The sequence below is a fragment of the Scyliorhinus torazame genome, chromosome 2 (assembly GCF_047496885.1).
Source record: "Scyliorhinus torazame isolate Kashiwa2021f chromosome 2, sScyTor2.1, whole genome shotgun sequence".
In the NCBI taxonomy this organism is placed as follows: domain Eukaryota; kingdom Metazoa; phylum Chordata; class Chondrichthyes; order Carcharhiniformes; family Scyliorhinidae; genus Scyliorhinus; species Scyliorhinus torazame.
In genome coordinates, this window is record NC_092708.1 from 402,095,647 (window position 1) to 402,122,876 (window position 27,230).

At 52.8% G+C, this 27,230-nt stretch overlaps 1 protein-coding gene across 2 annotated transcripts in view; it reads left to right on the forward strand.

Moving 5' to 3' along the window:
- Window positions 1-27,230, forward strand: part of LOC140406520 (translation initiation factor eIF2B subunit beta-like) — a 92,505-nt gene that overhangs the window by 199 nt on the left and 65,076 nt on the right. For both annotated transcript variants that reach the window (XM_072494527.1, XM_072494533.1), the window contains exons 2-6: window positions 1,759-1,879; window positions 5,012-5,157; window positions 5,350-5,513; window positions 6,053-6,148; window positions 6,380-6,517. In XM_072494527.1, the coding sequence (XP_072350628.1) occupies window positions 1,759-1,879; window positions 5,012-5,157; window positions 5,350-5,513; window positions 6,053-6,148; window positions 6,380-6,517 (665 nt within the window). The remainder of the gene's footprint in view (window positions 1-1,758; window positions 1,880-5,011; window positions 5,158-5,349; window positions 5,514-6,052; window positions 6,149-6,379; window positions 6,518-27,230) is intronic.

Consider the following 27,230-nt stretch of genomic DNA (forward strand, 5'->3'; position numbering starts at 1 on the left):
CCGGGATCACCCCGTGACCCGGACATTCACCCCCGTCCCCAGGTGTTTACCCCGTGACCCCGGGTGTTTACCCCGTGACCCCGGGTGTTTACCCCGCGACCCCGGTTGTTTACCCCGCGACCCCGGGTGTTTACCCCGCGACCCCGGGTGTTTACCCCCCGCCCCCGGGTGTTTACCCCGTGACCCCGGGTGTTTACCCCGCGACCCCGGGTGTTTACCCCGCGACCCCGGGTGTTTACCCCGCGCCCCCGGGTGTTTACCCCCCGCCCCCGGGTGTTTACCCCGTGACCCCGGGTGTTTACCCCGTGACCCCGGGTGTTTACCCCGCGACCCCGGGTGTTTACCCCGTGACCCCGGGTGTTTACCCCCCGCCCCCGGGTGTTTACCCCGTGACCCCGGGTGTTTACCCCCCGCCCCCGGGTGTTTACCCCGTGACCCCGGGTGTTTACCCCGCGACCCCGGGTGTTTACCCCCCGCCCCCGGGTGTTTACCCCGCGACCCCGGGTGTTTACCCCCCGCCCCCGGGTGTTTACCCCGTGACCCCGGGTGTTTACCCCGCGACCCCGGGTGTTTACCCCGCGACCCCGGGTGTTTGCCCCGCGACCCCGGGTGTTTACCCCCCGCCCCCGGGTGTTTACCCCGTGACCCCGGGTGTTTACCCCGCGACCCCGGGTGTTTGCCCCGGGTGTTTACCCCCGGGTGTTTACCCCGTGACCCCGGGTGTTTACCCCGTGACCCCGGGTGTTTACCCCCCGCCCCCGGGTGTTTACCCCGTGACCCCGGGTGTTTACCCCCCGCCCCCGGGTGTTTACCCCCCGCCCCCGGGTGTTTACCCCCCGCCCCCGGGTGTTTACCCCGTGACCCCGGGTGTTTACCCCGCGACCCCGGGTGTTTACCCCGCGCCCCCGGGTGTTTACCCCCCGCCCCCGGGTGTTTACCCCCCGCCCCCGGGTGTTTACCCCCCGCCCCCGGGTGTTTACCCCGCGACCCCGGGTGTTTACCCCCCGCCCCCGGGTGTTTACCCCGTGACCCCGGGTGTTTACCCCGCGACCCCGGGTGTTTACCCCGCGACCCCGGGTGTTTACCCCCCGCCCCCGGGTGTTTACCCCGCGACCCCGGGTGTTTACCCCGCGACCCCGGGTGTTTACCCCGCGACCCCGGGTGTTTGCCCCGCGACCCCGGGTGTTTACCCCCCGCCCCCGGGTGTTTACCCCGCGACCCCGGGTGTTTACCCCGCGACCCCGGGTGTTTGCCCCGCGACCCCGGGTGTTTGCCCCGCGACCCCGGGTGTTTACCCCCCGCCCCCGGGTGTTTACCCCGTGACCCCGGGTGTTTACCCCGTGACCCCGGGTGTTTACCCCGTGACCCCGGGTGTTTACCCCCCGCCCCCGGGTGTTTACCCCGTGACCCCGGGTGTTTACCCCGTGACCCCGGGTGTTTACCCCGTGACCCCGGGTGTTTACCCCGCGACCCCGGGTGTTTACCCCGCGACCCCGGGTGTTTACCCCGCGACCCCGGGTGTTTACCCCGCGACCCCGGGTGTTTACCCCGCGACCCCGGTTGTTTACCCCGCGACCCCGGTTGTTTACCCCGCGACCCCGGGTGTTTACCCCGCGACCCCGGTTGTTTACCCCGCGACCCCGGTTGTTTACCCCGCGACCCCGGTTGTTTACCCCGCGACCCCGGGTGTTTACCCCGCGACCCCGGGTGTTTACCCCGCGACCCCGGGTGTTTACCGTGTGTTTCTGACTCCGACAGGGGAGCTGTTGGATTTGATCCGGACGGAAGGCCGGAGACTGATGAGCGCCCAGCCCTCCGAGACCAGCGTGGGGAACATTATCCGGAGAGTGATGAAGATTATCCGAGAGGAATATGGCCGGTGAGAGGAGTGAGGGGTGGGGAGGGGCTGGGGGGGAGGGGCTGGGGGGGGTGAGGCTGGGGGGGAGGGGCTGGGGGCGGGGGGGAGGGGGGGGAGGGGCTGGGGTGGAGGGAGGGGCTGGCGGGGGAGGGGGAGGGGCTGGGGGGGGGTGAGGCTGGGGGGGAGGGGCGGGGGGGAGAGGGGGAGGGGCTGGGGTGGAGGGAGGGGCTGGCGGGGGGGGGGGGGAGGGGTTGGAGGGGGGAGGGGCTGGGGTGGAGGGAGGGGCTGGGGGGGAGGGGTTGGAGGGGGGGAGGGGCTGGCGGGGGGGAGAGGGGGGAGGGGCTGGGGGGGGGAGGGGAATGTCAAACCCGGTGAACAGGACAGGGTGTATATGTGATTTGTTTACTGTCACGTGTACCGAGGTACAGTGAAAAGTACTTTTCTGTGAGCCTCAGGACACGTGACAATTAACATCCAATCCAATGCAATTTATATATGTTACAAAGTCCCAGTACCGATCCCTGCAGAATTACACTAGTTACAGACCTCCATTCGGAAAAACACCCTTCCACCCTATGTGACTTGGAAGAAAACATAGCGGGTCTGATTAGCAAGTTTGCAGATGATACTAATCATATATTTCATAGAATTTACAGTGCAGAAGGAGGCCATTCGGCCCATCGAGTCTGCACCGGCTCTTGGAAAGAGCCCCCTACCCAAGGTCAACACCTCCACCCTATCCCCATAACCCAGTAACCCCACTCAACCAACCCTAAGGCCAATTTTGGACACTAAGGGGCAATTTATCACGGCCAATCCACGTAACCTGCACATCTTCAGACTGTGGGAAGAAACCAGAACACCCGGAGGAAACCCACACAGACACGGGGAGAACGTGCAGACTCCGCACAGACAGTGACCCAGCGGGGAATCGAACCTGGGACCCTGGAGCTGTGAAGCAAGTAAGATTGCAGGAGTTGCGGATAGTGATGAAGATTGTCAGAGAATACAACAAGATATAGATGGGCTGCTAAAATGGGCAGAGAAATGGCAGATGGAATTTAACCCGGACAAATGCGAGGTGATGCATTTTGGTGGATCCAATTCAGGTGGGAGCTATAAAATAAATGGCAGAACCATCAGGAGCAGAGAGACACAGAGAGATCTGGGCGTGCAGGTCCACAGATCCTTAAAAGTGGCAGCACAGGTGGAAATGGTGGTAAAGAAAGCATACGGCATGCTTGCCTTCATAGGACGGGGTATCGAGTGTAAAAGTTTGAAAATTATGTTGCAGTTATATAGAATGTTGGTTAGGCCACATTTGGAATACTGTGTCCAATTCTAGTCACCGCATTACCAGAAGGACATGGAGGCTTTGGAGAGAGTACAGAAAAGGTTTACCAGGATGTTGCCTGGTACGAAAGGTATTAGCTATTAGCAAGACCAGGGATGTATTTCTGAGGCTGTATAAGGCTCTGGTCAGACCCCATTTGGAGTATTGTGAGCAGTTTTGGACCCCGTATCTAAGGAAGGATGTGCTGGCCTTGGAAAGGGTCCAGAGGAGGTTCACAAGAATGATCCCTGGAATGAAGAGCTTGTCGTATGAGGAACGGTTGAGGACTCTGGGTCTGTACTTGTTTAGAAGGATGAGGGAGTATACTGTGAAGATCCCGGAGCAGACCCCAACATTTGTTCGGATATCGAACCAGATCCCAACATTTGTTAGGATCCCGGAGCAGATGCCAAACAATTTTCAATTTGTAAAGCTGCGAGGGCAGGGTACTTCACCCTGGGAGTGATGACACTGACCAATAGATATCTTTTATGTGAAAACAAACTTTAATTTAAACACAGAAATTACCACATTTACATCAAAGAAATAGCTTTACAATTACCCGTTAAGCAGTTCTTAAATAAAGGGAAAAACTTGGCTTGGATTTGGATTTTGTTTATTATCACGTGTGAAAAGTATTTTTCTGCGAGCAGCTCAACAGATCATTAAGTACATGGGAAGAAAAAGGAATAAAAGAAAATATATAATAGGGCAACACAATGTAGCTACATAATACCGGCATCGGGTGAAGCATACAGGGGTGCAGTGTAGGCTTGCTACCTACACCTGCCACTAATTCCAATTAAGTAACCCAATACAGTTCAAATGCCACTTATAGATAAAGTTAACAAAACAGGTTTACTTGCTCAGCTGTGTAGAGACATTTGAAGGGAGATCCTTGCAAGAACAGATCCAGTTCACTTCTACTCAACCTAAAAGCATTTGGCAAACTGCCGCTCAAGTTAAAATCGTACAACAGACTGTGAAACTACAGACCGACCTGGCTCCTCCCATTAATTACATTATCTGTATCCCACGAAGTTCCATGACCTGCTTAACTCGAACTAAATACAATCTCTCATCAATTATCTACAATCCGGATTTCTGGTGGTGCCGATGTGCTATAATGGTGGCTCTCCTCTGGCCCATTAAACCCACAAAAAACCCTCCCTACCCTCATCGAAAATACGCAGCACCCGAGGAAATGCCCTCAAACCAGAGGGGGGGGGGGGGGGGTAGTGGCCATACTGTTCAATAAGCGGACGACCTTCACAGAGACAAAGACAGTAACAGACCCGGGGGACAGTATATCATGGTGAGAGGTTTCCTGGAAGGGACGCCAGTCGTGTTTGTGAAGAATCCGTCCCTAACTGGGGCGGCGCAGACTTTGTCAAAAAGGCCATTCGCCCTTCTTCTGTTAGCAAGTAAGTGGTTGGAATGAATGATCACCTCACCTTTTATGATGCCCTAATTACAGCTTTAGCAGACACACTGTATGTATTTTAAACCAGGGCTTTTAATAAATTACTGCCCCAAATCTGAAATGTAGCAGCTTCTACATACATTCATCATCTTCATCACAAGAATCAGAGGAGGGTTGAGGAAAGATTAGTTACTGAGTTATAATTTAGGAAGCGCTGCCTGCAAATATGGTGGAAGGAAATTTGATACCAACTTAAAAGAGAATTTGATAAATACTTCAATATTTCTCCGGGGAGAGTGGATTGGACCATTAACTGGACAGCTCTTTCAAAGCTGATGTGATGAAATTAGCAGCATTTTTCTGCCTGCATCCTGTGCCATTTATCTGTGTTTTGCAGACTTCGAGGCTGCAGTGAGGAGATGGACCAGGATTCACTGCACAAACTGCTGACATCGGGCAGTCAAAGCGAAGATTTCAGTGAGAGTTTTCCACCTCTCAGAACCAACGTCATTGAAGCAATTAACGAACTTCTGATGGAGCTCGGTAGGTTTAGAGGGGGGGGGGGGACAATTTGGGTTGAGGGCGGAAGAGCTTTTTTTTTGCATGATTGGCGGGGGGGGGGGGGTCCATCTGGCGGGGGGGTGGAGAGAAGGGGCAAGGGGTGGGGGGGTTGAGTGGTTATCCATCCAGTGTCGGGAGGGGGTCTGTGTTAACTGCTTGCTTGTTGTTTGCCAGAGGGGACGATGGATAACATTGCAATGCAGGCCCTGGAACACATCCACTCCAACGAGGTGATTATGACGCTAGGCCGCTCCCCAACTGTTGAAGCTTTTCTCAAAGAAGCCGCTCGAAAACGCAGCTTCCACGTCATTGTCGCTGAGTGTGCCCCCTACTGCCAGGTGAGTGATCATTGGCCCTGGTGCCCCCTACTGCCAGGTGAGTGATCATTGGCCCTGGGGGAGTGAGAAGCAATTACTGATGTATAATTGTTTAGGTAAAACAGGTTCCCAGATTGCCGTGGGGGGGGGGGGCAGCTTTCCTCTCTCCTCTCCCCTCTCTGTGTCTATCTGAATCTCTCCTCTCTGTGTCTCTCTCCCTCTGTCTCTCTCTCCTCTCCCCTCTATCTGTCTCTCTCTTTCTGCCCTCTCTCTGTCTATCTGTCTCTCCTCTTCTCTCTGTCTCTCTCTCCTCTCCCCTCTGTCTGCCTCTCTCTCCCCTCTCTCTGTCGATCTGTCTCTCTCCCCTCTTCTCTCTCTCTGTCTCTCTCTCCCTTCTCTCTGTGTCTATCTGTCTCTCTCCCCTCTCTCTGCACCTTCTCACTGCTTCCTCTCGCTCCCAGATTCCGCCTCCTCTTTCCCTCTCCCCTCTAGGCCTTCCCCCTCCCTCGTGGTCCTTGCGTCATACTCACCCCAGTCTGATTCTAGTTTCTGCGTTCCAGGGACACGAGATGTCTGTCGCTTTGTCTGCAGCTGGGATTGAAACAACTGTCATTACTGATGCTGCCATCTTCGCCGTCATGTCCCGTGTTAATAAGGTAAGGTTTCCACAGTGGGGGGCCCAGCACCTGCAGGGGGAGCAGGGGGTTTGTGGGAGCTGCTGACTGTTTTCCTGTGAAGCTTTGGTATGTTGGAGGGGGTGGTATGTGTATGGTGAGTGGACAGGGATGAGGTGGCAGTGGGTATGGAGTGAGGTGTTGAACAGAGTTGTACCGTGTATGTGTGCATGTGAATGGGCACCACTCCTGTACTCATCCTTCTTTCTACAGGTGATCATTGGCACGAAGACCATCTTGGCTAATGGGGGACTGCGAGCAGTGAATGGAGCTCATACTCTGGCCCTCGCAGCAAGGCACCACTCCACACCCGTGATAGTCTGTGCTGCCATGTTTAAACTGTGTCCACAGGTCAGTAGTCGGCAATAATCCAGCAACATCTTCTCAGCTTTGATTTACAATGAAAGAACGTGCATTGCAATAGCGCTTTTCACAATCTCAGAACATCCCAAAGCACTTCACAGCTCCACGTAGAGCCATTGTTGTAAACAGCCCCAGGACAGGCATAGCACGGGGTTAGATACAGAGTAAAGCTCCCTCTACACTGTCCCCATCAAACACTTCCAGGACAGGTACAGCACGGGGTTAGATACAGAGTAAAGCTCCCTCTACACTGTCCCCATCAAACACTCCTAGGACAGGTACAACACGGGGTTAGGTACAGAGTAAAGCTCCCTCTACACTGTCCCCATCAAACACTCCCAGGACAGGTACAGCACGGGGTTAGATACAGAGTAAAGCTCCCTCTACACTGTCCCCATCAAACACTTCCAGGACAGGTACAGCACGGGGTTAGATACAGAGTAAAGCTCCCTCTACACTGTCCCCATCAAACACTCCCAGGACAGGTACAACATGGGGTTAGGTACAGAGTAAAGCTCCCTCTACACTGTCCCCATCAAACACTCCCAGGACAGGTACAGCACGGGGTTAGATACAGAGTAAAGCTCCCTCTACACTGTCCCCATCAAACACTCCCAGGACAGGTACAGCACGGGGTTAGATACAGAGCAAAGTTCCCTCTACACCGTCCCCATCAAACACTCCCAGGACAGGTACAGCACGGGGTTCATAGAATCATAGAAGTTTACAGCATGGAAACAGGCCCTTCGGCCCAACCAGTCCATGCCGCCCAGTTTTTACCATTAAGCTAGTCCCAGTTGCCCGCACTTGGCCCATAACCCTCTATACCCATCTTACCCATGTAACTATCTAAATGCTTTTTAAAAGACACAATTGTACCTGCCTCTACTACTACCTCTGGCAGCCCATTCCAGACACTCACAACCCTCTGAGTGAAGAAATTGCCCCCCTGGGCCCTTCTGAATCTCTCCCCTCTCACCTTAAACCTATGCCCTCTAGTTTTAGACTCCCCTACCTTTGGGAAAAGATGTTGACTAGCTACCTTATCTATGCCCCTCATTATTTTATAGACCTCTATAAGATCACCCCTAAGCCCCCTACGCTCCAGGGAAAAAAGTCCCAGTCTATCCAGCCTCTCCTTATAACGCAAACCATCAAGTCCCGGCAACATCCTAGTAAATCTTTTCTGCACTCTTTCTAGTTTAATAATATCCTTTCTAAAATAGGGTGACCAGAACTGCACACAGTATTCCAAGTGTGGCCGTACCAATGTCTTGTACAACTTCAACAAGACGTCCCAACTCCTGTATTCAATGTTCTGACCAATGAAACCAAGCATGCCGAATGCCTTCTTCACCACCCTGTCCACCTGCGACTCCACCTTCAAGGAGCTATGAACCTGTACTCCTAGATCTCTTTGTTCTATAACTCTCCCCAACGCCATACCATTAACTGAGTAGGTCCTGGCCTGATTCGATCTGCCAAAATGCATCACCTCACATTTATAGATACAGAGTAAAGCTCCCTCTACACTTTCCCCATCAAACACTCCCAGGACAGGTACAGCACAGGGTTAGATACAGAGTAAAGCTCCCTCTACACTTTCCCCATCAAACACTCCCAGGACAAGTACAGCACGGGGTTAGATACAGAGTAAAGCTCGCTCTACACTGTCCCCATCACACACTTCCAGGACAGGTACAGCACGGGGTTAGATACAGAGTAAAGCTCCCTCTACACTGTCCCCATCAAACACTCCCAGGACAGGTACAACACGGGGTTAGGTACAGAGTAAAGCTCCCTCTACACTGTCCCCATCAAACACTCCCAGGACAGGTACAGCACGGGGTTAGATACAGAGTAAAGCTCCCTCTACACTGTCCCCATCAAACACTCCCAGGACAGATACAGCATGGGGTTAGATACAGAGTAAAGCTTCCTCTACACTGTCTCCATCAAACACTCCCAGGACAGGTACAGCACGGGGTTAGATACAGAGCAAAGTTCCCTCTACACCGTCCCCATCAAACACTCCCAGGACAGGTACAGCACGGGGTTCATAGAATCATAGAAGTTTACAGCATGGAAACAGGCCCTTCGGCCCAACCAGTCCATGCCGCCCAGTTTTTACCATTAAGCTAGTCCCAGTTGCCCGCACTTGGCCCATAACCCTCTATACCCATCTTACCCATGTAACTATCTAAATGCTTTTTAAAAGACACAATTGTACCCGCCTCTACTACTACCTCTGGCAGCCCATTCCAGACACTCACAACCCTCTGAGTGAAGAAATTGCCCCCCTGGGCCCTTCTGAATCTCTCCCCTCTCACCTTAAACCTATGCCCTCTAGTTTTAGACTCACCTACCTTTGGGAAAAGATGTTGACTAGCTACCTTATCTATGCCCCTCATTATTTTATAGACCTCTATAAGATCACCCCTAAGCCTCCTACGCTCCAGGGAAAAAAGTCCCAGTCTATCCAGCCTCTCCTTATAACGCAAACCATCAAGTCCCGGCAACATCCTAGTAAATCTTTTCTGCACTCTTTCTAGTTTAATAATATCCTTTCTAAAATAGGGTGACCAGAACTGCACACAGTATTCCAAGTGTGGCCGTACCAATGTCTTGTACAACTGCAACAAGACGTCCCAACTCCTGTATTCAATGTTCTGACCAATGAAACCAAGCATGCCGAATGCCTTCTTCACCACCCTGTCCACCTGCGACTCCACCTTCAAGGAGCTATGAACCTGTACTCCTAGATCTCTTTGTTCTATAACTCTCCCCAACGCCATACCATTAACTGAGTAGGTCCTGGCCTGATTCGATCTGCCAAAATGCATCACCTCACATTTATAGATACAGAGTAAAGCTCCGTCTACACTTTCCCCATCAAACACTCCCAGGACAGGTACAGCACAGGGTTAGATACAGAGTAAAGCTCCCTCGACACTTTCCCCATCAAACACTCCCAGGACAAGTACAGCACGGGGTTAGATACAGAGTAAAGCTCGCTCTACACTGTCCCCATCACACACTTCCAGGACAGGTACAGCACGGGGTTAGATACAGAGTAAAGCTCCCTCTACACTGTCCCCATCAAACACTCCCAGGACAGGTACAGCACGGGGTTAGATACAGAGTAAAGCTCCCTCTACACTGTCCCCATCAAACACTCCCTGGACAGGTACAGCACGGGGTTAGATACAGAGTAAAGCTCCCTCTACACTGTCCCCATCAAACACTCCCAGGACAGGTACAGCACGGGGTTAGATACAGAGTAAAGCTCCCTCTACACTGTCCCCATCAAACACTCCCAGGACAGGTACAGCACGGGGTTAGATACAGAGTAAAGCTCCCTCTACACTGTCCCCATCAAACACTCCCAGGACAGGTACAGCACGGGGTTAGGTACAGAGTAAAGCTGCATCTACACTGTCCCCATCAAACACTCCCAGGACAGGTACAGCACGGGGTTAGATACAGAGTAAAGCTCCCTCTACACTGTCCCCATCAAACACTCCCAGGACAGGTACAGCACGGAGTTAGATACAGAGTAAAGCTCCCTCTACACTGTCCCCATCAAACACTCCCAGGACAGGTACAGCACGGGGTTAGATACAGAGTAAAGCTCCCTCTACACTGTCCCCATCAAACACTCCCAGGACAGGTACAGCACGGGGTTAGATACAGAGTAAAGCTCCCCCTACGCTGCCCCCATCAAACACTCCCAGGACAGGTACAGCACGGGGTTAGATACAGAGTAAAGCTCCCTCTACACTGTCCCCATCAAACACTCCCAGGACAGGGACAGCACGGGGTTAGATACAGAGTAAAGCTGCCTCTACACTATCCCCATCAAACACTCCCAGGACAGGTACAGCACGGGGTTAGGTACAGAGTAAAGGTGCCTCACTGCACCCCCAATGATCACTGATTGAGCTCCCTGGTTGTGTAACAAGATTTTTTGCTCCCAGTCCAGGTGAATCCAGTTTACCTCCACATACACAATCAGAAAGTGATGTATTTTACGTTAATCAATGGGGCTCTGAAATTGTGAATAATTCAATGGAACCACTTGTTGGGGTCTTCCACGCTGCATTCGCTGCTTCCTGTTGTGCCAGGGCTGGAGAAGGACCTGGCTGTATTTGCTGCTTGATGTTGTGACTGGGCTGGAGAAGGACCTGGCTGTATTTGCTGCTTGATGTTGTGACTGGGCTGGAGAAGGACCTGGCTGTATTTGCTGCTTGATGTTGTGACTGGGCTGGAGAAGGACCTGGCTGTATTTGCTGCTTGATGTTGTGACTGGGCTGGAGAAGGACCTGGCTGTATTTGCTGCTTGATGTTGTGACTGGGCTGGAGAAGGACCTGGCTGTATTTGCTGATTGATGTTGTGCCAGGGCTGGAGAAGGACCTGGCTGTATTTGCTGCTTGATGTTGTGACAGTGCTGGAGAGGGACCCGGCTGAATTTGCTGATTGATGTTGTGACTGGGCTGGAGAGGGACCCGGCTGAATTTGCTGATTGATGTTGTGACTGGGCTGGAGAAGGACCTGGCTGTATTTGCTGCTTGATGTTGTGACAGTGCTGGAGAGGGACCCGGCTGAATTTGCTGATTGATGTTGTGACTGGGCTGGAGAAGGACCTGGCTGTATTTGCTGCTTGATGTTGTGACAGGGCTGGAGAGGGACCCGGCTGTATTTGCTGCTTGATGTTGTGACAGGGCTGGAGAGGGACCTGGCTGTATTTGCTGATTGATGTTGTGACAGGGCTGGAGAGGGACCCGGCTGAATTTGCTGATTGATGTTGTGACAGGGCTGGAGAAGGACCTGGCTGTATTTGCTGCTTGATGTTGTGACAGGGCTGGAGAAGGACCTGGCTGTATTTGCTGATTGATGTTGTGACAGGGCTGGAGAGGGACCTGGCTGTATTTGCTGCTTGATGTTGTGACAGGGCTGGAGAAGGACCTGGCTGTATTTGCTGCTTGATGTTGTGACAGGGCTGGAGAAGGACCTGGCTGTATTTGCTGCTTGATGTTGTGACAGGGCTGGAGAGGGACCTGGCTGTATTTGCTGCTTGATGTTGTGACAGTGCTGGAGAGGGACCTGGCTGTATTTGCTGCTTGATGTTGTGACAGGGCTGGAGAGGGACCTGGCTGTATTTGCTTATTGATGTTGTGACTGGGCTGGAGAGGGACCTGGCTGTATTTGCTGATTGATGTTGTGACAGGGCTGGAGAAGGACCTGGCTGTATTTGCTGTTCCTGTTGTGACAGGGCTGGAGAGGGACCCGGCTGTATTTGCTGATTGATGTTGTGACAGGGCTGGAGAGGGACCTGGCTGTATTTGCTGCTTGATGTTGTGACAGGGCTGGAGAAGGACCTGGCTGTATTTGCTGATTGATGTTGTGACAGGGCTGGAGAGGGACCTGGCTGTATTTGCTGATTGATGTTGTGACTGGGCTGGAGAGGGACCTGGCTGTATTTGCTGATTGATGTTGTGACAGGGCTGGAGAGGGACCTGGCTGTATTTGCTGCTTGATGTTGTGACAGTGCTGGAGAGGGACCTGGCTGTATTTGCTGCTTGATGTTGTGACTGGGCTGGAGAGGGACCCGGCTGTATTTGCTGATTGATGTTGTGACAGGGCTGGAGAGGGACCCGGCTGTATTTGCTGATTGATGTTGTGACAGGGCTGGAGAGGGACCTGGCTGTATTTGCTGATTGATGTTGTGACTGGGCTGGAGAGGGACCTGGCTGTATTTGCTGATTGATGTTGTGACAGGGCTGGAGAGGGACCTGGCTGTATTTGCTGCTTGATGTTGTGACAGTGCTGGAGAGGGACCTGGCTGTATTTGCTGCTTGATGTTGTGACAGGGCTGGAGAGGGACCCGGCTGTATTTGCTGATTGATGTTGTGACAGTGCTGGAGAGGGACCTGGCTGTATTTGCTGTTCCTGTTGTGACAGGGCTGGAGAGGGACCCGGCTGTATTTGCTGATTGATGTTGTGACAGGGCTGGAGAGGGACCTGGCTGTATTTGCTGATTGATGTTGTGACAGTGCTGGAGAGGGACCCGGCTGTATTTGCTGATTGATGTTGTGACTGGGCTGGAGAAGGACCTGGCTGTATTTGCTGCTTGATGTTGTGACAGGGCTGGAGAGGGACCTGGCTGTATTTGCTGATTGATGTTGTGACTGGGCTGGAGAAGGACCTGGCTGTATTTGCTGCTTGATGTTGTGACAGGGCTGGAGAGGGACCTGGCTGTATTTGCTGATTGATGTTGTGACTGGGCTGGAGAAGGACCTGGCTGTATTTGCTGATTGATGTTGTGACAGGGCTGGAGAGGGACCCGGCTGTATTTGCTGATTGATGTTGTGACAGGGCTGGAGAGGGACCTGGCTGTATTTGCTGATTGATGTTGTGACTGGGCTGGAGAAGGACCTGGCTGTATTTGCTGATTGATGTTGTGACAGGGCTGGAGAGGGACCCGGCTGTATTTGCTGATTGATGTTGTGACAGGGCTGGAGAGGGACCTGGCTGTATTTGCTGATTGATGTTGTGACAGGGCTGGAGAGGGACCTGGCTGTATTTGCTGCTTGATGTTGTGACAGTGCTGGAGAGGGACCTGGCTGTATTTGCTGCTTGATGTTGTGACAGGGCTGGAGAGGGACCCGGCTGTATTTGCTGATTGATGTTGTGACAGTGCTGGAGAGGGACCTGGCTGTATTTGCTGTTCCTGTTGTGACAGGGCTGGAGAGGGACCCGGCTGTATTTGCTGATTGATGTTGTGACAGGGCTGGAGAGGGACCTGGCTGTATTTGCTGATTGATGTTGTGACAGTGCTGGAGAGGGACCCGGCTGTATTTGCTGATTGATGTTGTGAGTGCTGGAGAGGGACCTGGCTGTATTTGCTGATTGATGTTGTGACAGGGCTGGAGAGGGACCTGGCTGTATTTGCTGCTTGATGTTGTGACAGGGCTGGAGAGGGACCTGGCTGTATTTGCTGTTCCTGTTGTGACAGGGCTGGAGAGGGACCTGGCTGTATTTGCTGATTGATGTTGTGACAGGGCTGGAGAAGGACCTGGCTGTATTTGCTGCTTGATGTTGTGACAGGGCTGGAGAACGACCTGGCTGTATTTGCTGCTTGATGTTGTGACAGGGCTGGAGAGGGACCTGGCTGTATTTGCTGCTTGATGTTGTGACAGGGCTGGAGAAGGACCCGGCTGTATTTGCTGCTTGATGTTGTGACAGGGCTGGAGAGGGACCTGGCTGTATTTGCTGCTTGATGTTGTGACAGGGCTGGAGAAGGACCTGGCTGTATTTGCTGATTGATGTTGTGACAGGGCTGGAGAAGGACCCGGCTGTATTTGCTGATTGATGTTGTGACAGGGCTGGAGAGGGACCTGGCTGTATTTGCTGCTTGATGTTGTGACTGGGCTGGAGGAGGACCTGGCTGTATTTGCTGATTGATGTTGTGACAGGGCTGGAGAGGGACCTGGCTGTATTTGCTGATTGATGTTGTGACAGTGCTGGAGAGGGACCTGGCTGTATTTGCTGATTGATGTTGTGACAGTGCTGGAGAAGGACCTGGCTGTATTTGCTGCTTGATATTGTGACTGGGCTGGAGAAGGACCTGGCTGTATTTGCTGTTCCTGTTGTGACAGGGCTGGAGAGGGACCTGGCTGTATTTGCTGCTTGATGTTGTGACAGGGCTGGAGAGGGACCTGGCTGTATTTGCTGCTTGATATTGTGACTGGGCTGGAGAAGGACCTGGCTGTATTTGCTGTTCCTGTTGTGACAGGGCTGGAGAAGGACCTGGCTGTATTTGCTGCTTGATGTTGTGACAGTGCTGGAGAAGGACCTGGCTGTATTTGCTGCTTGATATTGTGACTGGGCTGGAGAAGGACCTGGCTGTATTTGCTGTTCCTGTTGTGACAGGGCTGGAGAAGGACCTGGCTGTATTTGCTGCTTGATGTTGTGACAGTGCTGGAGAAGGACCTGGCTGTATTTGCTGATTGATGTTGTGACAGTGCTGGAGAGGGACCTGGCTGTATTTGATGCTTCCTGTTGTGACTGGGCTGGAGAAGGACCTGGCTGTATTTGCTGTTCCTGTTGTGACAGGGCTGGAGAAGGACCTGGCTGTATTTGCTGATTGATGTTGTGACTGGGCTGGAGAGGGACCTGGCTGTATTTGCTGTTCCTGTTGTGACAGGGCTGGAGAAGGACCTGGCTGTATTTGCTGCTTGATGTTGTGACAGGGCTGGAGAAGGACCTGGCTGTATTTGCTGATTGATGTTGTGACAGGGCTGGAGAAGGACCTGGCTGTATTTGCTGCTTGATGTTGTGACTGGGCTGGAGAGGGACCTGGCTGTATTTGATGCTTGATGTTGTGACTGGGCTGGAGAGGGACCCGGCTGTATTTGCTGATTGATGTTGTGACTGGGCTGGAGAGGGACCTGGCTGTATTTGCTGCTTGATGTTGTGACAGGGCTGGAGAAGGACCCGGCTGTATTTGCTGATTGATGTTGTGACAGTGCTGGAGAGGGACCCGGCTGTATTTGCTGATTGATGTTGTGACAGGGCTGGAGAAGGACCCGGCTGTATTTGCTGATTGATGTTGTGACAGTGCTGGAGAGGGACCCGGCTGTATTTGCTGATTGATGTTGTGACAGGGCTGGAGAAGGACCTGGCTGTATTTGCTGCTTGATGTTGTGACTGGGCTGGAGAAGGACCTGGCTGTATTTGATGCTTGATGTTGTGACAGTGCTCGAGAAGGACCTGGCTGTATTTGCTGCTTGATGTTGTGACAGTGCTGGAGAAGGACCCGGCTGTATTTGCTGCTTGATGTTGTGACAGTGCTCGAGAAGGACCTGGCTGTATTTGCTGATTGATGTTGTGACAGGGCTGGAGAAGGACCTGGCTGTATTTGCTGCTTGATGTTGTGACTGGGCTGGAGAAGGACCTGGCTGTATTTGCTGCTTGATGTTGTGACAGTGCTGGAGAAGGACCCGGCTGTATTTGCTGCTTGATGTTGTGACAGGGCTGGAGAGGGACCTGGCTGTATTTGCTGATTGATGTTGTGACTGGGCTGGAGAAGGACCGGGCTGTATTTGCTGATTGATGTTGTGACAGGGCTGGAGAAGGACCTGGCTGTATTTGCTGATTGATGTTGTGACAGGGCTGGAGAGGGACCTGGCTGTATTTGCTGCTTGATGTTGTGACTGGGCTGGAGAAGGACCTGGCTGTATTTGATGCTTGATGTTGTTACAGGGCTGGAGAGGCACCCGGCTGTATTTGCTGCTTGATGTTGTGACTGGGCTGGAGAAGGACCTGGCTGTATTTGCTGCTTGATGTTGTGACAGTGCTGGAGAAGGACCCGGCTGTATTTGCTGCTTGATGTTGTGACTGGGCTGGAGAAGGACCTGGCTGTATTTGCTGATTGATGTTGTGACTGGACTGGAGAGGGACCTGGCTGTATTTGCTGATTGATGTTGTGACTGGGCTGGAGAGGGACCCGGCTGTATTTGCTGATTGCTGTTGTGCCAGGGCTGGAGAGAGACCCGGCTGTATTTGCTGATTGATGTTGTGACAGGGCTGGGGAAGGACCTGGCTGTATTTGCTGCTTGATGTTGTGACAGGGCTGGAGAGGGACCTGGCTGTATTTGCTGCTTGATGTTGTGACAGGGCTGGAGAGGGACCTGGCTGTATTTGCTGCTTGATGTTGTGACAGTGCTGGAGAGGGACCTAGCTGTATTTGCTGATTGATGTTGTGACAGTGCTGGAGAAGGACCTGGCTGTATTTGCTGATTGATGTTGTGACAGTGCTGGAGAGGGACCTGGCTGTATTTGATGCTTCCTGTTGTGACTGGGCTGGAGAAGGACCTGGCTGTATTTGCTGTTCCTGTTGTGACAGGGCTGGAGAAGGACCTGGCTGTATTTGCTGATTGATGTTGTGACTGGGCTGGAGAGGGACCTGGCTGTATTTGCTGTTCCTGTTGTGACAGGGCTGGAGAAGGACCTGGCTGTATTTGCTGCTTGATGTTGTGACAGGGCTGGAGAAGGACCTGGCTGTATTTGCTGATTGATGTTGTGACAGGGCTGGAAAAGGACCTGGCTGTATTTGCTGCTTGATGTTGTGACTGGGCTGGAGAGGGACCTGGCTGTATTTGATGCTTGATGTTGTGACTGGGCTGGAGAGGGACCCGGCTGTATTTGCTGATTGATGTTGTGACTGGGCTGGAGAAGGACCTGGCTGTATTTGCTGATTGATGTTGTGACAGGGCTGGAGAGGGACCTGGCTGTATTTGCTGATTGATGTTGTGACTGGGCTGGAGAAGGACCTGGCTGTATTTGCTGCTTGATGTTGTGACTGGGCTGGAGAGGGACCTGGCTGTATTTGATGCTTGATGTTGTGACTGGCTGGAGAGGGACCCGGCTGTATTTGCTGATTGATGTTGTGACTGTGCTGGAGAAGGACCTGGCTGTATTTGCTGATTGATGTTGTGACTGGGCTGGAGAAGGACCTGGCTGTATTTGCTGATTGATGTTGTGACAGGGCTGGAGAGGGACCTGGCTGTATTTGCTGATTGATGTTGTGACAGGGCTGGAGAAGGACCTGGCTGTATTTGCTGCTTGATGTTGTGACAGGGCTGGAGAACGACCTGGCTGTATTTGCTGCTTGATGTTGTGACAGGGCTGGAGAGGGACCTGGCTGTATTTGCTGCTTGATGTTGTGACAGGGCTGGAGAAGGACCCGGCTGTATTTGCTGCTTGATGTTGTGACAGGGCTGGAGAGGGACCTGGCTGTATTTGCTGCTTGATGTTGTGACAGGGCTGGAGAAGGACCTGGCTGTATTTGCTGATTGATGTTGTGACAGGGCTGGAGAAGGACCCGGCTGTATTTGCTGATTGATGTTGTGACAGGGCTGGAGAGGGACCTGGCTGTATTTGCTGCTTGATGTTGTGACTGGGCTGGAGGAGGACCTGGCTGTATTTGCTGATTGATGTTGTGACAGGGCTGGAGAGGGACCTGGCTGTATTTGCTGATTGATGTTGTGACAGTGCTGGAGAGGGACCTGGCTGTATTTGCTGATTGATGTTGTGACAGTGCTGGAGAAGGACCTGGCTGTATTTGCTGCTTGATATTGTGACTGGGCTGGAGAAGGACCTGGCTGTATTTGCTGTTCCTGTTGTGACAGGGCTGGAGAGGGACCTGGCTGTATTTGCTGCTTGATGTTGTGACAGGGCTGGAGAGGGACCTGGCTGTATTTGCTGCTTGATATTGTGACTGGGCTGGAGAAGGACCTGGCTGTATTTGCTGTTCCTGTTGTGACAGGGCTGGAGAAGGACCTGGCTGTATTTGCTGCTTGATGTTGTGACAGTGCTGGAGAAGGACCTGGCTGTATTTGCTGCTTGATATTGTGACTGGGCTGGAGAAGGACCTGGCTGTATTTGCTGTTCCTGTTGTGACAGGGCTGGAGAAGGACCTGGCTGTATTTGCTGCTTGATGTTGTGACAGTGCTGGAGAAGGACCTGGCTGTATTTGCTGATTGATGTTGTGACAGTGCTGGAGAGGGACCTGGCTGTATTTGATGCTTCCTGTTGTGACTGGGCTGGAGAAGGACCTGGCTGTATTTGCTGTTCCTGTTGTGACAGGGCTGGAGAAGGACCTGGCTGTATTTGCTGATTGATGTTGTGACTGGGCTGGAGAGGGACCTGGCTGTATTTGCTGTTCCTGTTGTGACAGGGCTGGAGAAGGACCTGGCTGTATTTGCTGCTTGATGTTGTGACAGGGCTGGAGAAGGACCTGGCTGTATTTGCTGATTGATGTTGTGACAGGGCTGGAGAAGGACCTGGCTGTATTTGCTGCTTGATGTTGTGACTGGGCTGGAGAGGGACCTGGCTGTATTTGATGCTTGATGTTGTGACTGGGCTGGAGAGGGACCCGGCTGTATTTGCTGATTGATGTTGTGACTGGGCTGGAGAGGGACCTGGCTGTATTTGCTGCTTGATGTTGTGACAGGGCTGGAGAAGGACCCGGCTGTATTTGCTGATTGATGTTGTGACAGTGCTGGAGAGGGACCCGGCTGTATTTGCTGATTGATGTTGTGACAGGGCTGGAGAAGGACCCGGCTGTATTTGCTGATTGATGTTGTGACAGTGCTGGAGAGGGACCCGGCTGTATTTGCTGATTGATGTTGTGACAGGGCTGGAGAAGGACCTGGCTGTATTTGCTGCTTGATGTTGTGACTGGGCTGGAGAAGGACCTGGCTGTATTTGATGCTTGATGTTGTGACAGTGCTCGAGAAGGACCTGGCTGTATTTGCTGCTTGATGTTGTGACAGTGCTGGAGAAGGACCCGGCTGTATTTGCTGCTTGATGTTGTGACAGTGCTCGAGAAGGACCTGGCTGTATTTGCTGATTGATGTTGTGACAGGGCTGGAGAAGGACCTGGCTGTATTTGCTGCTTGATGTTGTGACTGGGCTGGAGAAGGACCTGGCTGTATTTGCTGCTTGATGTTGTGACAGTGCTGGAGAAGGACCCGGCTGTATTTGCTGCTTGATGTTGTGACAGGGCTGGAGAGGGACCTGGCTGTATTTGCTGATTGATGTTGTGACTGGGCTGGAGAAGGACCGGGCTGTATTTGCTGATTGATGTTGTGACAGGGCTGGAGAAGGACCTGGCTGTATTTGCTGATTGATGTTGTGACAGGGCTGGAGAGGGACCTGGCTGTATTTGCTGCTTGATGTTGTGACTGGGCTGGAGAAGGACCTGGCTGTATTTGATGCTTGATGTTGTTACAGGGCTGGAGAGGCACCCGGCTGTATTTGCTGCTTGATGTTGTGACTGGGCTGGAGAAGGACCTGGCTGTATTTGCTGCTTGATGTTGTGACAGTGCTGGAGAAGGACCCGGCTGTATTTGCTGCTTGATGTTGTGACTGGGCTGGAGAAGGACCTGGCTGTATTTGCTGATTGATGTTGTGACTGGACTGGAGAGGGACCTGGCTGTATTTGCTGATTGATGTTGTGACTGGGCTGGAGAGGGACCCGGCTGTATTTGCTGATTGCTGTTGTGCCAGGGCTGGAGAGAGACCCGGCTGTATTTGCTGATTGATGTTGTGACAGGGCTGGGGAAGGACCTGGCTGTATTTGCTGCTTGATGTTGTGACAGGGCTGGAGAGGGACCTGGCTGTATTTGCTGCTTGATGTTGTGACAGGGCTGGAGAGGGACCTGGCTGTATTTGCTGCTTGATGTTGTGACAGTGCTGGAGAGGGACCTAGCTGTATTTGCTGATTGATGTTGTGACAGTGCTGGAGAAGGACCTGGCTGTATTTGCTGATTGATGTTGTGACAGTGCTGGAGAGGGACCTGGCTGTATTTGATGCTTCCTGTTGTGACTGGGCTGGAGAAGGACCTGGCTGTATTTGCTGTTCCTGTTGTGACAGGGCTGGAGAAGGACCTGGCTGTATTTGCTGATTGATGTTGTGACTGGGCTGGAGAGGGACCTGGCTGTATTTGCTGTTCCTGTTGTGACAGGGCTGGAGAAGGACCTGGCTGTATTTGCTGCTTGATGTTGTGACAGGGCTGGAGAAGGACCTGGCTGTATTTGCTGATTGATGTTGTGACAGGGCTGGAAAAGGACCTGGCTGTATTTGCTGCTTGATGTTGTGACTGGGCTGGAGAGGGACCTGGCTGTATTTGATGCTTGATGTTGTGACTGGGCTGGAGAGGGACCCGGCTGTATTTGCTGATTGATGTTGTGACTGGGCTGGAGAAGGACCTGGCTGTATTTGCTGATTGATGTTGTGACAGGGCTGGAGAGGGACCTGGCTGTATTTGCTGATTGATGTTGTGACTGGGCTGGAGAAGGACCTGGCTGTATTTGCTGCTTGATGTTGTGACTGGGCTGGAGAGGGACCTGGCTGTATTTGATGCTTGATGTTGTGACTGGCTGGAGAGGGACCCGGCTGTATTTGCTGATTGATGTTGTGACTGTGCTGGAGAAGGACCTGGCTGTATTTGCTGATTGATGTTGTGACTGGGCTGGAGAAGGACCTGGCTGTATTTGCTGCTTGATGTTGTGACTGGGCTGGAGAAGGACCGGGCTGTATTTGATGCTTGATGTTGTGACTGGGCTGGAGAAGGACCTGGCTGTATTTGCTGATTGATGTTGTGACAGGGCTGGAGAAGGACCTGGCTGTATTTGCTGATTGATGTTGTGACAGGGCTGGAGAAGGACCTGGCTGTATTTGCTGCTTGATGTTGTGACTGGGCTGGAGAAGGACCTGGCTGTATTTGCTGATTGATGTTGTGGCAGGGCTGGAGAGGGACCTGGCTGTATTTGCTGATTGATGTTGTGACTGGGCTGGAGAAGGACCCGGCTGTATTTGCTGCTTGATGTTGTGACTGGGCTGGAGAGGGACCTGGCTGTATTTGCTGATTGATGTTGTGACTGGGCTGGAGAGGGACCTGGCTGTATTTGCTGCTTGATGTTGTGACTGGGCTGGAGAGGGACCTGGCTGTATTTGATGCTTGATGTTGTGACAGTGCTGGAGAGGGACCCGGCTGTATTTGATGCTTCCTGTTGTGACAGTGCTGGAGAGGGACCTGGCTGTATTTGCTGATTGATGTTGTGACAGGGCTGGAGAAGGACCCGGCTGTATTTGCTGCTTGATGTTGTGACTGGGCTGGAGAAGGACCCGGCTGTATTTGCTGTTCCTGTTGTGACAGTGCTGGAGAGGGACCTGGCTGTATTTGCTGATTGATGTTGTGACAGGGCTGGAGAGGGACCTGGCTGTATTTGCTGCTTGATGTTGTGACAGGGCTGGAGAAGGACCCGGCTGTATTTGCTGATTGATGTTGTGACAGGGCTGGAGAGGGACCTGGCTGTATTTGCTGATTGATGTTGTGACAGGGCTGGAGAAGGACCCGGCTGTATTTGCTGATTGATGTTGTGACAGGGCTGGAGAGGGACCTGGCTGTATTTGCTGATTGATGTTGTGACAGGGCTGGAGAGGGACCTGGCTGTATTTGCTGCTTGATGTTGTGACAGGGCTGGAGAGGGACCTGGCTGTATTTGCTGATTGATGTTGTGACTGGGCTGGAGAAGGACCTGGCTGTATTTGCTGATTGATGTTGTGACAGGGCTGGAGAAGGACCTGGCTCTATTTGCTGTTCCTGTTGTGACAGGGCTGGAGAGGGACCTGGCTGTATTTGCTGCTTGATGTTGTGACTGGGCTGGAGAAGGACCTGGCTGTATTTGCTGATTGATGTTGTGACTGGGCTGGAGAGGGACCCGGCTGTATTTGCTGCTTGATGTTGTGACTGGGCTGGAGAAGGACCCGGCTGTATTTGCTGTTCCTGTTGTGACAGTGCTGGAGAGGGACCTGGCTGTATTTGCTGATTGATGTTGTGACAGGGCTGGAGAGGGACCTGGCTGTATTTGCTGCTTGATGTTGTGACAGGGCTGGAGAAGGACCCGGCTGTATTTGCTGATTGATGTTGTGACAGGGCTGGAGAGGGACCTGGCTGTATTTGCTGATTGATGTTGTGACAGGGCTGGAGAAGGACCCGGCTGTATTTGCTGATTGATGTTGTGACAGGGCTGGAGAGGGACCTGGCTGTATTTGCTGATTGATGTTGTGACAGGGCTGGAGAGGGACCTGGCTGTATTTGCTGCTTGATGTTGTGACAGGGCTGGAGAGGGACCTGGCTGTATTTGCTGATTGATGTTGTGACTGGGCTGGAGAAGGACCTGGCTGTATTTGCTGATTGATGTTGTGACAGGGCTGGAGAAGGACCTGGCTCTATTTGCTGTTCCTGTTGTGACAGGGCTGGAGAGGGACCCGGCTGTATTTGCTGATTGATGTTGTGACAGTGCTGGAGAGGGACCTGGCTGTATTTGCTGATTGATGTTGTGACAGGGCTGGAGAGGGACCTGGCTGTATTTGCTGCTTGATGTTGTGACAGGGCTGGAGAGCGACCTGGCTGTATTTGCTGCTTGATGTTGTGACAGGGCTGGAGAGGGACCTGGCTGTATTTGCTGATTGATGTTGTGACTGGGCTGGAGAAGGACCTGGCTGTATTTGCTGATTGATGTTGTGACAGGGCTGGAGAAGGACCTGGCTCTATTTGCTGTTCCTGTTGTGACAGGGCTGGAGAGGGACCCGGCTGTATTTGCTGATTGATGTTGTGACAGGGCTGGAGAGGGACCTGGCTGTATTTGCTGCTTGATGTTGTGAGTGCTGGAGAGGGACCTGGCTGTATTTGCTGCTTGATGTTGTGACTGGGCTGGAGAGGGACCCGGCTGTATTTGCTGATTGATGTTGTGACAGGGCTGGAGAAGGACCTGGCTGTATTTGCTGATTGATGTTGTGACAGGGCTGGAGAGGGACCTGGCTGTATTTGCTGTTCCTGTTGTGACAGGGCTGGAGAAGGACCTGGCTGTATTTGCTGATTGATGTTGTGACAGGGCTGGAGAAGGACCCGGCTGTATTTGCTGCTTGATGTTGTGACAGTGCTGGAGAGGGACCTGGCTGTATTTGCTGATTGATGTCGTGACAGGGCTGGAGAAGGACCTGGCTGTATTTGCTGATTGATGTTGTGACAGGGCTGGAGAGGGACCTGGCTGTATTTGCTGCTTGATGTTGTGACAGGGCTGGAGAGGGACCTGGCTGTATTTGCTGCTTGATGTTGTGACTGGGCTGGAGAAGGACCCGGCTGTATTTGCTGATTGATGTTGTGACAGTGCTGGAGAGGGACCTGGCTGTATTTGCTGCTTGATGTTGTGACTGGGCTGGAGAAGGACCCGGCTGTATTTGCTGATTGATGTTGTGACAGTGCTGGAGAGGGACCTGGCTGAATTTGCTGCTTGATGTTGTGACAGGGCTGGGGAAGGACCTGGCTGTATTTGCTGCTTGATGTTGTGACAGGGCTGGAGAGGGACCTGGCTGTATTTGCTGATTGATGTTGTGACAGGGCTGGAGAGGGACCTGGCTGTATTTGCTGCTTGATGTTGTGACTGGGCTGGAGAAGGACCCGGCTGTATTTGCTGATTGATGTTGTGACAGTGCTGGAGAGGGACCTGGCTGAATTTGCTGCTTGATGTTGTGACAGGGCTGGGGAAGGACCTGGCTGTATTTGCTGCTTGATGTTGTGACAGGGCTGGAGAGGGACCTGGCTGTATTTGCTGATTGATGTTGTGACAGGGCTGGAGAGGGACCTGGCTGTATTTGCTGATTGATGTTGTGCCAGGGCTGGAGAGAGACCTGGCTGTATTTGCTGCTTGATGTTGTGACAGGGCTGGAGAGGGACCTGGCTGTATTTGCTGCTTGATGTTGTGACAGGGCTGGAGAGGGACCTGGCTGTATTTGCTGCTTGATGTTGTGACAGGGCTGGAGAGGGACCTGGCTGTATTTGCTGCTTGATGTTGTGACAGGGCTGGAGAGGGACCTGGCTGTATTTGCTGCTTGATGTTGTGACAGGGCTGGAGAGGGACCTGGCTGTATTTGCTGCTTGATGTTGTGACAGTGCTGGAGAGGGACCTGGCTGTATTTGCTGCTTGATGTTGTGACTGGGCTGGAGAAGGACCTGGCTGTATTTGCTGATTGATGTTGTGACTGGGCTGGAGAAGGACCTGGCTGTATTTGCTGATTGATGTTGTGACTGGGCTGGAGAAGGACCTGGCTGTATTTGCTGATTGATGTTGTGACAGTGCTGGAGAAGGACCTGGCTGTATTTGCTGTTCCTGTTGTGACAGGGCTGGAGAGGGACCCGGCTGTATTTGCTGTTCCTGTTGTGACAGGGCTGGAGAGGGACCTGGCTGTATTTGCTGATTGATGTTGTGACTGGGCTGGAGAAGGACCCGGCTGTATTTGCTGATTGATGTTGTGACTGGGCTGGAGAGGGACCCGGCTGTATTTGCTGCTTGATGTTGTGACAGTGCTGGAGAAGGACCCGGCTGTATTTGCTGATTGATGTTGTGACAGGGCTGGAGAGGGACCTGGCTGTATTTGCTGATTGATGTTGTGACAGGGCTGGAGAGGGACCCGGCTGTATTTGCTGATTGATGTTGTGCCAGGGCTGGAGAGGGACCCGGCTGTATTTGCTGATTGATGTTGTGCCAGGGCTGGAGAGGGACCCGGCTGTATTTGCTGCTTGATGTTGTGACAGGGCTGGAGAAGGACCTGGCTGTATTTGTTGATTGATGTTGTGACAGGGCTGGACAGGGACCTGGCTGTATTTGCTGCTTGATGTTGTGAGTGCTGGAGAGGGACCCGGCTGTATTTGCTGATTGATGTTGTGCCAGGGCTGGAGAGGGACCCGGCTGTATTTGCTGCTTGATGTTGTGACAGGGCTGGAGAGGGACCCGGCTGTATTTGCTGCTTGATGTTGTGACAGGGCTGGAGAAGGACCTGGCTGTATTTGCTGATTGATGTTGTGACAGGGCTGGACAGGGACCTGGCTGTATTTGCTGCTTGATGTTGTGAGTGCTGGAGAGGGACCCGGCTGTATTTGCTGCTTGATGTTGTGACAGGGCTGGAGAAGGACCTGGCTGTATTTGCTGATTGATGTTGTGACAGGGCTGGAGAAGGACCTGGCTGTATTTGCTGCTTGATGTTGTGACTGGGCTGGAGGAGGACCTGGCTGTATTTGCTGATTGATGTTGTGACAGGGCTGGACAGGGACCTGGCTGTATTTGCTGCTTGATGTTGTGAGTGCTGGAGAGGGACCCGGCTGTATTTGCTGCTTGATGTTGTGACAGGGCTGGAGAAGGACCTGGCTGTATTTGCTGCTTGATGTTGTGACAGGGCTGGAGAAGGACCTGGCTGTATTTGCTGATTGATGTTGTGACAGGGCTGGAGAGGGACCCGGCTGTATTTGCTGCTTGATGTTGTGACTGGGCTGGAGAGGGACCTGGCTGTATTTGCTGATTGATGTTGTGACTGGGCTGGAGAGGGACCTGGCTGTATTTGCTGCTTGATGTTGTGACAGGGCTGGAGAAGGACCTGGCTGTATTTGCTGATTGATGTTGTGACAGGGCTGGAGAAGGACCCGGCTGTATTTGCTGATTGATGTTGTGACAGGGCTGGAGAAGGACCTGGCTGTATTTGCTGATTGATGTTGTGACAGGGCTGGAGAAGGACCCGGCTGTATTTGCTGCTTGATGTTGTGACTGGGCTGGAGAGGGACCTGGCTGTATTTGCTGATTGATGTTGTGACAGGGCTGGAGAAGGACCTGGCTGTATTTGCTGATTGATGTTGTGACAGGGCTGGAGAAGGACCCGGCTGTATTTGCTGATTGATGTTGTGACTGGGCTGGAGAGGGACCCGGCTGTATTTGCTGCTTGATGTTGTGACTGGGCTGGAGAAGGACCTGGCTGTATTTGCTGCTTGACGTTGTGACTGGGCTAGAGAAGGAACTGGCTGTATTTGCTTATTGATGTTGTGACTGGGCTGGAGAGGGACCCGGCTGTATTTGCTGATTGATGTTGTGACTGGGCTGGAGAAGGACCTGGCTGTATTTGATGCTTCCTGTTGTGACAGGGCTGGAGAGGGACCCGGCTGTATTTGCTGCTTGACGTTGTGACTGGGCTAGAGAAGGACCTGGCTGTATTTGCTTATTGATGTTGTGACTGGGCTGGAGAAGGACCTGGCTGTAGTTGCTGTTCCTGTTGTGACAGGGCTGGAGAGGGACCTGGCTGTATTTGCTGCTTGATGTTGTGAGTGCTGGAGAAGGACCTGGCTGTATTTGCTGATTGATGTTGGGACAGTGCTGGAGAGGGACCTGGCTGTAGTTGCTGCTTGATGTTGTGACAGGGCTGGACAGGGACCTGGCTGTATTTGCTGCTTGATGTTGTGACAGGGCTGGAGAAGGACCTGGCTGTATTTGCTGCTTGATGTTGTGACAGGGCTGGAGAGGGACCTGGCTGTATTTGCTGCTTGATGTTGTGACAGGGCTGGAGAAGGACCTGGCTGTATTTGCTGCTTGATGTTGTGACAGGGCTGGAGAAGGACCTGGCTGTATTTGCTGCTTCCTGGTGTGACAGGGCTGGAGAAGGACCCGGCTGTATTTGCTGCTTGATGTTGTGACAGGGCTGGAGAAGGACCCGGCTGTATTTGCTAATTGATGTTGTGACTGGGCTGGAGAGGGACCTGGCTGTATTTGCTGATTGATGTTGTGACAGGGCTGGAGAGGGACCTGGCTGTATTTGCTGTTCCTGTTGTGACAGGGCTGGAGAAGGACCTGGCTGTATTTGCTGATTGATGTTGTGACAGGGCTGGAGAAGGACCTGGCTGTATTTGCTGATTGACGTTGTGACTGGGCTGGAGAGGGACCTGGCTGTATTTGCTGTTCCTGTTGTGACAGGGCTGGAGAAGGACCTGGCTGTATTTGCTGATTGATGTTGTGACAGGGCTGGAGAAGGACCTGGCTGTATTTGCTGATTGATGTTGTGACTGGGCTGGAGAGGGACCTGGCTGTATTTGCTGTTCCTGTTGTGACAGGGCTGGAGAAGGACCTGGCTGTATTTGCTGATTGATGTTGTGACAGGGCTGGAGAAGGACCTGGCTGTATTTGCTGCTTGATGTTGTGACTGGGCTGGAGAAGGACCCGGCTGTATTTGCTGCTTGATGTTGTGACAGGGCTGGAGAAGGACCCGGCTGTATTTGCTGATTGATGTTGTGACAGGGCTGGAGAGGGACC